This window comes from Vitis riparia, chromosome 12, assembly GCF_004353265.1.
Source record: "Vitis riparia cultivar Riparia Gloire de Montpellier isolate 1030 chromosome 12, EGFV_Vit.rip_1.0, whole genome shotgun sequence".
NCBI lineage: Eukaryota > Viridiplantae > Streptophyta > Magnoliopsida > Vitales > Vitaceae > Vitis > Vitis riparia.
The window spans coordinates 3,123,290-3,135,220 of NC_048442.1; the positions used below are offsets into that span (position 1 = coordinate 3,123,290).

Consider the following 11,931-nt stretch of genomic DNA (forward strand, 5'->3'; position numbering starts at 1 on the left):
TAAATTTCCCACGTTCTCTATTTCAACTTTCAAAGTATATACCCTAATAAGCATCTGATACGAGGGATATATGCACGGTGTGCTCTTGACTTTGGGATGAATACTTCAAAAATTTTCGTTTTTCTTAGTACTTTCTACAAACCAAACAGCCATAATAAACTTTTAACAAACTTTCATTGTTTAGCGCCCATTGATTTTCTAATTCAGTTCTGAATATAAACTGTTAAAAAAATTTATTTGAATGGCATTTTTGCATTATGAAGCATATTCAGACTTCAAATTTAAAAACAAACACCACTCCACCGTGGTATTAATGAATCTCGCATATTTGCTATAAGCTCTGCATGGTCTCAAATGATTCATAACAACTTCTAAATTACTTAATACCATTTTTCGCTGACTCAAAACTTCTCTTAGATCACGGAAAGTAGTTTAAGTGGAAGGAGCAAATAAATTATTATTTTTTTTTAATGTGTAGGGAGAAAAAGGTAAGAAGAGAAAAAGCAGACGAACAAAAGAAAATACAGTCGACGTTCCGTACAGTAGATGTAAACACCCCGCATTCCTGCTTTTTGGTTTTTGTTGCTGCCTCCATTTCAGAATAACCCATGCACCAAACTGTAGAAGGTGAAGCCGAGGACTAATCGAGGCAAACAAATCACAAATCACAAATAAAAGAACAATGCAGTTGTAAGTTGTAAGTAGTCCCAAATTAGGGTTAATCATAAGAGACCGTAATAATAGAGTAATACAGGGACGTCCAAGATGCCAATGGACATCAAGCAACCAAACATTAGTTTTTTTTCTTTTTTCTTTTTTTGGTAAAAAATAAGTAAACAACATAACCCCTGGGAAACCTCAAATTATTAGAGTTGCTCCTAGGTGTTAAAATGTCAGCCAAGAGAAACCCTATTACTCCACCACCATTTTAATTTCAGTACATCGTCCAATTTTCCCACTAAAGCCAAAATATTGCGATAATCCCCCAAACTACACCTAACTTAATGCCAAACACCCCTTTTTAAGTATACCGGCCGTGAGGGGTAGGTACCAGACACTAAAAGTCTCTATTCAGTGGATGGCATGGAAAACCAAACCAAATTCTCACAAAATGTGTGCAAAGAAACTGAGAGCATCCTAGTGAGCACGGGTCATCCTCACCCTTGGCATTGCCTTCTTCGCTTGACGGGCACGATCCTTAGCCTCTTTCTTGCGGATTATTTCTGCGCTCAGCTTTGCCTCTGCCTCCTCCATCATCTTTTTCCTCTCTGCCTTCCGCTTCTGCAAGGCTTCTTGTCTAGCATTTTGTTGTTCTTTGTATGCCTCTTGGGCGGCCTTTGATCTGGCTGAGTCTGTTTTCGACCTTGCCTACAGTTTGCATAATCATGGTTAAAAAAATTATGATCAAAATTGTTGAATAATTAAAATTTGATTTTTAATATATGATTCTTGATCTGACCCACCTGTGAACTTAGTTTGTACCGCCCGATTAAATCAATGTAATAGGGTATGAGAGCCACCAGCCGAGTCATGTCAGCCATGTTCTTGGCATCTGGGAGAGCAAATTTGAACAGCAGCATCTTCTTGTGTGTCCCCAATTGTTGATCAGAGAAATGCATCGATATGAAACCCTTCCCATACTTCTCAAAAGCTTTCTCACCAAAAACCTGCAAAGTAACAACCACAAACCACAATAAGGCATACAACATGGAGAGAAGAATATTACAAAAATGTCCCTAGTACAAAGCTGGGGCTTATGAGAGAAGCTTCTGCAGATGTCAATAAATGATCTGCATTAGTTATGCATAAACAACGTGTGCCTTAGACAGGTAGCAGGTAAACCTACTCCTGATTGTCTCTTATCCCTACTTCTGATGTCAATACCTCACAGCCTTTGTAGGTGATGGTATAAAAATTTGTTTTTGGGTAGATACTTGGTGAGGTGATTTGCCTTTTTGTAGTCAATACCCTAATCTTTTTAGAGTCACAAGGTAGCAAGGTTCCTCTATTTTCAATGTTCTCATACCCTCATTCCCTACCCCCCAACTTGGAATTTTAACTTTCTCCAAAATTTTAGGAATAAAAAATTTGAGGCAGTAGCCCAATTGATGTATTATGTAGCTCATGTGTATCTATCACCTTCCTACCCTGATGCGAGGGTTTGGTCTTTGACCTCTTCAAGCTTGTTCTCAATTCAATCTTTCTTTAGAGCCCTTTCACATTCATCCTCCTCCATTCCTTTCGATCTAGTTAATTTTATTTGGAAGTCTAAAGCCTTCTCTAAAGTAAAGGCCCTAATCTGACTTGTGGCTACTAAGGGTTTTTTTTTTTTTTTCCCCCTCTTTTTGATAGGTAATCAAAAACAATTTATAAAAAGTAACGCAGGAAAAAGTGTTCCAAAGTACATAGGATGTATACAAAGAAACACCTTGAAGCAACACAAAAACAAAGAGGAACATCAACAACAACCCCCTTAGCCCAAACCCAAACACTCCACAAAGCAGCACCATTGATATGCTTCACAAGCGAAGGTTTCTCAAATCTCTTAAACCAGAGTGGTACATCATGCGCAAGAAGAGTTAAGAATGAATTATCTTCTTCTTCACTGCCTACTAGCTTGGGACTTATTGCATAGACTATTCAGCCTTGTGGGAATAATTGGACACCATAGTGTTTGGTGGTGGAGCTGATGACTATTTCCTTCAAAGGTTTTGGGATTGATGCAAAAGGAAAGGTTCTATAAGGGTATTGCAAGCTTTCGTTTGATGGGAAAGAGATGCTAGGACATTGATTTAGTTTGGGACTTATTTTTCTTTTCATCCTCTCTTGGCCTCTACCATCAAAGCTTTCAGAGGCACCCCCTTAAGCCTTGTATCATTATATTAGCGTCTTGTATGTAATCCAAGGAGGATGGTCAGGAAGACCTCACAAGTATGGTTCATGGCAAGTGAACGAGCTCTTAAGTTGAACTTTGATGGATATTCTTTGGGCACCCTAAAGCAACTTGGGATTGGTCAAGAGATTACACAACAATGAGGTTTAGTAATCAAAGCATATTCTAAACCTACAAATGATGGTTTTGCTATTGAGGTAGAGGTTGTAGTGCTATTAGAGGGTCTTGTGTTAGCAAAAGCATAGGGTTTGTCTAACTTTATGGTGGAGGGGGATCCCATCACCGTTATCCCATGGGTGGCTCAAAAGGAAAGAGTTTCATGAAGACTTGAAAGGTGGCAACAATAAATATTCGATATCTTTATAAAGTAGGGATGCTTCATTCAATAGCTTCCTTGCTTAGCTAATTAGATCACAGATGGACTAGCAAAAAGAGGGGCAAAGTAGTTGGTATCTTTTGTTGGAGATTATGTGCCTCGAGTCTACTTAATGGTCGTTGAAATGTTGCTTCACTTTTTTTAACTTCCCTCTATTATTTAGCTGTATGGTTCTTGTGCAGGAATCCATTCGTTGTCTTGATCTAAGTTTGTACATTGTGAAAGGATATCTTGTCCTTTTTAATTAAGAGAAAAGGCCTATCGGTTTTTTTATTTAAAAAAAAAAAAAAAGAATACTATAGAAAACCAGAATCAACAAGATAAGAACTTAATATAGGATGAGTGTTATTAATGCAGAAGTCATGGCCGGGTGGTGCAAAGACGGAAATATGGAATTTCAAAATCAATCAAGAAACAACAATGATGGAAGAAGTTTTCCTTCTACTCAATAACGAGCAGCCTTATCACGATACCAAACACAGCTACACCACAATTAGCATCTGGTCCATCTCAAACTGCAGCAGTCCCATCCCGGGCCATGGCTTAATACTGAATTTGTCCTAACCATCTCAATTGGTTCTCTTGATGCAACACCTATTAAGTCCATCGAATTCCAAATGCACTACTTCCCGAATGCATCTTTACTAGTCTTCCCAATCCTCCATGTCTTTTGGATAGATAAAAGAGAAATAGATTGGAGTGCCAAGAGAAGTGCTACCCATGTAGACCGGAATGTGCTCAGGCTGCACCAAGTGAAACTACACAAGAGAAGAGAATGAATAGGACAAAAAAGCAACCCCCACAAAAAAAAACACTGTAGAAGGCTATTTAGACACTACATGGTCTGGGTTGCTCAATGTACTTCACCAAGGTCAGCCTCCTTCCTAAAACCAGCCTTCTAACCAAGACTCTGTAATAAAACCTGCATAAGTTCTCTAAGCCAGGAGATGATTTTATACCTAAAAATTTGAAAAGTCCTCTTTTTCGAAGACACCAAGCCAGAACACATGGCCTTGTTCACCAGACCTTTGTCCTACATTTCTTGATAGAGCTTCCACGGCAATGAAGCACTCTTAGAGATCTAGGTGGGCACCAAGATATGGCATTTCTAGTTTCAATCCTGAAGCCTATATACACAAAACGTGGGTTTTAACAGCCAGCCCCGTCTCACCCCACAACTCCACACCCACCCACCCCCCACATCACCAACACCACAATTTCCTCTCTGATGCCTTAAAATTTCCTTTGCAAACCCCTAATCAGAGCACTTCCTGCCACCCTTCTCCAAAAAATGTTGTCCTGAACAGAAACCCACCATAATGATTTACAAAGGGGAGCAGCTTTGCTTAGAAAGCTGCTTCACACCCAACACCACAATTTCCTCTCTGATGCCCTAAAATTTCCTTTGCCTCATCTCTCAGTGCACTTCCTACCACTCTTCTCCAAAAAAATGTCGTCCTGAACAAAAACCCACCATAATGATTTACAAAGGGGAGCAGCTTTGCTTAGAAAGAAGGGCATCATTGCAGGCACCTTCTACTACCCTACATATCCAACTACAAACTAGAGGCAGAAAATCCCTATTACCCTGCATTCTCTTATCCCAGCCTCACAAAGTGCTTGCTGAAGGCTTCAACATTAATATGCATACTAATGAGACGGAAGGTCAAGCAAAGGAAAACAAGCAATATTTTCAATTTCTAGAAAGCACTCAAACTACTTATCATTGGTGAACATATTGATCCTAGAGCAATTCTTGAAAAACACAAGACAAGCTTCCCTAGATAAAACAAGATAAAATCTCAACATATCTCCTCCAACAAGCATACTATTAGAACCTTGAGGTTCTAAATCTCACCAAAGTTCTAGTCACAGGTGAGATAGACTTGTTATTAGATTCATCCAAGGTCACCTGACTCGATATCTCTATCCACAAGACCACAAAAATAATGATTTCATAGAAGCCCCAACATCTAATTTGAAGTTCAAACATGTATAAATAAGTAAAATGCATCTACAGAAAGGATAAATGCATTGTCATCCCACATTTAGCATTCATTCAATATCAAAGACAAATAAAACTAAAACCACAAAATGGACAAGTTCAAGACACCCTAAGCATTAAATTCATAAAATTCAAATATTTATTTTGATAGGCAATATAAAGAAAACAATTCAATGAAAGTGCCTAACAAGAAGTGTAGGTGTACATAAAACTCGTGCAGCATTCAAGAGAGAGAAAAAAACCTTAACTTGCTAAATCACACCCAATCTATCTACAAAATAAAATAAATAAAAATAAAGCTTAATATTCCTCACGTCCCCATTAGACCAGAAGAACAAGGCCTTTACCTACAAGGCTTGCCAGTCTCAATGAATGAAAGCAGAAAATTGACAAATCCAAGGAATTATGCAAAAAAAAGAAAAAAAAAAAAAGGAGTTCAAGGAGCCTTAAAACATCAAAGTCCAAAATTTTCATACCCTACAAGCAAACTTAAACCACAACCAAGCAACCAAAGGCAATTATACCTGCTCAAGCACTGCCTCGGTAATCAAATCTCCCGCCACCTCCTTCGACTCCGAAATGACCGCCAACTCCTCTACCACCCACTTGCGCCCACCCGTAGGCCCAGACAATAAACTCGCATACCTCTGCAAGTCCCTTTCCTCCTTCTGCATCCCCTTGGCCGCCTTCCTTCTCGCCAACGCAAAAACCACTTGATCCATCGCCTCTTCATTCATATACACCTCGAAACTGATCTCATCCCTTCCCCTCACCACCAAATTGCATAACCTCGATATCAGATCATGCCTACTCTGCAACTCCATCGTCGCCAACAGCCCCGAACAATACCTCCGGCCACTCGCATAAAATTTAAACACGTTTTGCCCTTCCTTCAACAACAACGGCGTGTCGTCGCCGTCTCCGACGCCCAAAAGGCTGAAATTCTTGTCGAAAATCGAATCTTTCGTCGCGAATTTCGCCGCCCACGCCAATGCGATGTTCTCATTCTCTCGCTTTCCGGTAAAGTAGTTGATTGTGAACATGATCAAGAAGGATATGCACACAATTTCGACTACGTATGATCTCGAAACGGCGGTCTTTTGGGGCTTCGCGGCCTTATTCGGATCGGAGCTAGGGTCCTTCGGAGTGACATTTTCGGTCAATTTTGGGGGCTCCGGGGACTGTTCTTCAGGGAGACCTTCGAACTCGTCCTCGTCCCAGTAATCAAGGCCGTTGGATGAGGGCTTCGGTGGGAGATCGGATGGCTGAGAAGGCTCCGAAACTTCCTCTTGTTCCCGATCCGGCGGTGGCAGATCGGAGTGAGTGGGATCGGAGTGAGTAAGGGTGAGTTGGATCGGAGGTGGGTGGTCTAGGGTTCCGGCGACCGGCTCTTCGTCTTCGGCAACATCGTCAGAGTCGAAGCCTTCGAAGTGGTGGTCAACTGCATGGGACACGTGGATAAATAAGAGAGCGAGCAGGGCGAGTAAGACGAGGCAGTGGCGAAGAGAAGAGGCCGATCTCGCCATCGATGTATTGAGAACGAGAGAGCGAGAAAGAAAATCGAAGGTGGTATTGTGAGAGTAGGGACTCGCTCGATATGATGGAGAAGATAACACATCGAGGGCATTTTGGTAATTTAGAAGAAGACTCTAAAGAATCGTTAGCCTTGCTAATCGCTAGATTTACTAATCCGTGGATCATAATAATAATAATAATAATAATAATCATAATATTAATAATTATCACAATTATAATAATTATTATTAGTAGTATTATTGTAATTATTTTAATATATTATTATTTTTTCATCAAATCTGGTGGTGGCATGAGTTTAGGTAGTGAATGTGGGGCATTTTGATTTGGAAAATAGCATAAGGGAATGGAATAAAATTAAAATAAAGATGATACGAGATGCAATAATTTTCATATGTTTAACCAAATTCATAATTTTTAAAGCATAATATCAGTATTACAAATATTTTATTATACATGAGGTTAAAATAAAGCTCATTGGGTGCTAGTTATTGCGAGGTGGTCAACATTCCGAGGTTTGGGTCCCATAGAGAGTCCAAAGGGTTTAGTTATGGTAGATTCCTCGGTTATAAAAGGAAAAATAAAAAGTTCATGACTTATATCAGAGGTAATATTTTCCATGTGTTTTAAAATTTTATATTAAGTTCTTTTTAAATATAGGTTTTTTTAATGAAATTAATCAAACAAATATAATAAGTGGCATACATATTACTTTCACAAGTCAATTCAAATAAAGCATAAGGTAGTTAAAACTAAAGGGTTTTTCGGTCTCCGCATTAGTCTTATCATAATGAACAAAAACGAAAGAGGTTTGAAGTGTTCCTTTAGATGAATTTTCATTTTATAAAGCAAGGGCCAAATATTAATCTCTTATATACCTTGAGCATTGAGACTTCTACTTGTGCAATTGTGTTTACTCTCTAGATGTTTACTCTCTAGATACATTGTTGCTATTCTTAATTAGATTTATGCAGTTCTTTTATCCATATTTTTCTATTTTTCATTTATATTTATTTGTTTGTTCCTTGGCAAATGAATGTTTCTCATATAAAAGAAAATGGAAGCTAACTTTTTTAAAAGGAAGAATTGAAGGGCCTTTAAGGAACAAAAGGGTGGGAGTAGAAGCCTAAAAACCTTAAGCACTAATACATGGTTGATCTATACAAAAAAAAAAAAAAAAAAGCTCAAAATACTTGTTTTGCCCTCCTTCAAGTAAGGTTGAACCACGTCACATTCCTCCTATGGATAGAGAAACAAAGAGGTAAGAAAAGGGTATGGCCATTCAGGTTGACCCCTCTTAGATGATCAAGTTAGTCATGGATCCAAAATGAAGATAATATATGAGTGATTAAAAGTCCGTTTGATAATGATTCTAAGAAACACTTTTAATTTTTCTAACACGTGGAATTTTTTATCATTTAAGTATTAAAAATGTTAGAAACGTTTTATAGAATTATTCCGATCCAAGTGTTTAGTGTGTAACTTATTAGGAGGTTGGGTTCATTTCTTCTTATTACCTTCTAGTGGATTGATTGTAAGGTAGTAAAGGAGATGTCAATCATGCAATGCTTTAAATGATTTATGTTATGCTCATGTCTTTATGGATGAATCATTACATAGTTATTGAGGAGGTCATGTCTATTACATAGTTAATGTTGGATGCCTTCTCCAAGTGAGATGTCGTATTATGAGAAATGGTTTTGTCTTGTATGGGGACAACTCGTGCTATGATGTGATGATGATGTTAGTCTACTCACATTTAATATGATGCAGTATGGTAGGTCCTTTAACAATGTTGGGGTGAAAGCCATGTGGTTATAATGTGCTGCTTCCATTGGTTTAACACATGGCAAAGGATCCATATGTCCCTACATCTTTTTCCCATTTTCTAAGCCATTGCCTTCCAGAAACATTTTGGCAAGTCATTGTGACTTGCCTTTCTAAAAAGGGGGCTTGGTTCTAAGCCATTTTCTGTGATATTTTAGTTGTGGAACAATGTCAAGTCTTTTTCAATTTTCTAATCCTGCAAAGCAGTGTTGCTCCAACCTCTTGTCTTAGACAGAAATTACTCCCAGAGCTAATACCAAGATTTGCTCCTTCATATAGTGATATCTGCAGTTCTCCAAGTAAACTTGTCTTGCTACTACATTATTGAAAAAAAAAAAAAAAACCCTAATCTGTAAATTTTGTTAGAAGATATCTAATGATCATTAGGTTCCATGGCATGACAATGGATCACAAATTGACTCAATAGATACATCATGCATGACAAATGTTTTTGTTTCTAAGTTTGATGATATCATCTGCATTATAGCCTACGGAAGTAGCCGGATTTTATGAACGTACAAAATATATTTAGCACTAATACCTTGGGTATAAATTTGTAGATAAACTAATAAAGGGACTTTTCATCAACCTGCCAAGATAGCCCAGTTGATCAAGGCGAACACGAGGAAGCGTGGTCGATCCCAATAAATGATACATGGTCCTGGGTTTGAATCCTACCATTGATACCTTGAATTTACCCGGTGCTGGTTGTTATAAGGTGATTAGCACACCCAAGGTTTGGATTAAAAAAAGACTTTTCATCAACCTAGAAATGACTTATCACATCTATAGGTTGTTTAGAACTTGAGTTCAAGATAGTATTGATGTCTCATTCAACATATCCTAAGTTTCATTGAAAATGTTCCAAGCCACCAACTGCTCCCGCAATTTCTAACAAAATAAAACTCAAAACTTCGTTTAAAACCACATTGGGAACAATATGAAGAGGGCAAACATAAATAAAGATTTACCCCATTATTATTATACAAATTTCTCATTTATTATACAAATTTCTCATAAAGATGAGAGGGAATAACAAATAAGAGGAAGAGACCATATCTAACATCAAGAAAACCAAGGAAGCAAGAAAGGGTACAACCATGTAGAATAACAAAGAAGAAGCAAAGTTAGGATGACATGATTTTTTCATGGGTAAGAAAAGGAAAAATGCGTATAGGGTTGCTCCTTTATGTTTTTTTTCTTTTTACTATTTGGAAAGAAAGAAATAGTAGTGCATTTAACAATGAGGGACGGTCGATTCAAGGGTTGAAATTCTCCTTCATTTGTGATCTTTGGGCTTGGTGGAAGTTGTACATAGTTCCTAGTCCTCTTTTCTTTGTAGACTTTGTGGAGTAGTAGGGTTTGAGCTAAGGGGTTATTGATGGTGTTCCCAAGTCTATAGTTTTACATAAGAAATGATAATCGGTTATGGATAAAGAGTCGTATTTGTGAATTTATCCTTTTCTACGTTTTTATTTAAAAAGTAACTTATTTTTTATATAAATATCATTAATTATTTCAAGTATTTACACTATATTTTAAAATAAAATATTATTTTTACAAGAAAACAATCATTTTTGTCTAAATGAGGCAAAAAAAAAAAAAGATGAAGAGTTAGATTTCTAAAATTAAGTTTTCAATGACTCTTTTAATCGGATAACCCTTTATGAAATGTCCTATCAAATTTCCACATGCTACTCTTCCCTCAAAAGACATCTCATCCCTTTCAATAATGTCTTATGTGGCTTTATAATGTTACATTTAGAATTCCATGGTTTTACCGTTATGGTTGAGGATGTGAGAGGTCTTCTCTTTTCTAAACAATAGATTATTATTCATTTTTAGTACATCTCTTTATTTACAAATTATAATTTTTTTCCATGTTTTGATGCTAATCGCAACATTTTTCACAATTAATATTATTAGTGTTTTTGTGTGTTAGCAATTCTCGGTCAAAATTCCTATTATGTTTCTTTTATCTTAATCACTTCAAATCCTCCCTTTGACCCTTGCCTTTTTCAAATTGTTCGTGTTTAAAGATTGTTGAAGGAGATGGTAAGTGTTCTTAAAGTGTTGGATGATGGTAAACATCGATCAATCATGTTTTAAACTTTTATCCTTTTATTGAAAAATGGAGTTATTGCTTAAAGAGTGTAAAACATCTTGATCATCATCAAACACCATTGCTAGTTGTCACCAGGTGCCATTGTCGATCATCGTTGACAACTTGGCCCACCCTAGTCCAAATTTTTTTTCGCTTTTCAATGTTAAAAAGAAAAAAATAGAAATACGAAAATTTGAGGAAGAAGATAAAAGGGAAGGGGAAGGAAATAAAGCAAGAAAAAGACGAAAAGAATAGAGAATGGAGAAGAAAAAGATTAGGGTTTTGGAGGAATATGTAAGATAAGGTCGAAGAAAATGGAATTTTGGATATCGATAGTGCATATATAAATTTTATTTTTTCTAAAAAAAAAGGGTGGATGCATACAAAGTTTCAATAAATACATTTAAAACTTCTCTTATGAAAAATTATATGTATAAAAGTAAAATGGGAAAAGCACATAATTCATTTGATTTACTCTATAATTAGTAAATACTTTAAAGATAATCAGTTTCTTTATGATTCCATTTCTTGTGTCGTAAATAAACACTTCAATGAAATTCCTGATCCCGATTCTCATTTCTTACACTCTTTTCTTCCCTTATTCAATTCTCATTTGTATGATTCCATTCCCCCATGAACTTAATAAACACATCCCAAATTGAGAAACTCAAGTAAGTTTTGGAAGGTGAATGCCATGGGTGAAGGAATCTCCCATCCAATCCACACTAGAGAGATTCACTGATATCAAAGAAGATCAACCCTTGAGCTGTTACTAAACATGCATATAAAGCACCTCCAAGAAAAAACAATGTGGAAGAATGAAATTTATCTTCCCATGCACTCCCTCAATGTATGGTTCTATGCACTAATAATATGCCAAAACTCTGTAATACAGAACTGCATGTATTTATAAATGCTGTCTTTACTTTTTTACCCTTACATGCTTCCCAACACAGGAGGGTCTCCATTTTCAACAATTGTTTGCTAGGGTTGCCAAGGGCATTAATCCCTGCCTTCAATATATTCAATGAATGAAAAGGAGCTCAGAGACTTGTCCTTTTTCATGGTTAATTTCCAATATCTCCCAAATTTCATAAACAATAAATAAAAAAATATTTTTTCATCCAAATTCCATTGATCCAACTGGACATAATTTTAGACAAAAACTATAAATTAGGGATGAGAATTCGTGT

At 36.9% G+C, this 11,931-nt stretch overlaps 1 protein-coding gene across 1 annotated transcript; it reads right to left on the reverse strand.

The window, feature by feature from the left end:
- Nucleotides 1-688: 688 nt before the first annotated feature.
- On the reverse strand, nt 689-6,857 carry LOC117926816 (uncharacterized protein At5g49945). The gene is made up of 3 exons (XM_034846104.1): nt 5,799-6,857; nt 1,464-1,667; nt 689-1,368 (listed from the first exon to the last, which is right to left on the reverse strand). Exons 1-3 carry the CDS (start codon nt 6,798-6,800, stop codon nt 1,138-1,140), a joined length of 1,437 nt encoding a protein of 478 aa, XP_034701995.1. The 5' UTR covers nt 6,801-6,857; the 3' UTR covers nt 689-1,137.
- Nucleotides 6,858-11,931: the final 5,074 nt, after the last annotated feature.

Coding starts and splice junctions, on each gene's coding strand:
- LOC117926816 (XM_034846104.1), bottom strand. CDS start 6,800: ATGGCGAGATCGGCCTCTTCTCTTCGCCACTGCCTCGTCTTACTCGCC. Junction 1,668..5,798: donor CCGAGGCAGTGCTTGAGCAG/GTATAATTGCCT, acceptor GTTACTTTGCAG/GTTTTTGGTGAGAAAGCTTT. Junction 1,369..1,463: donor GGTACAAACTAAGTTCACAG/GTGGGTCAGATC, acceptor TGCAAACTGTAG/GCAAGGTCGAAAACAGACTC.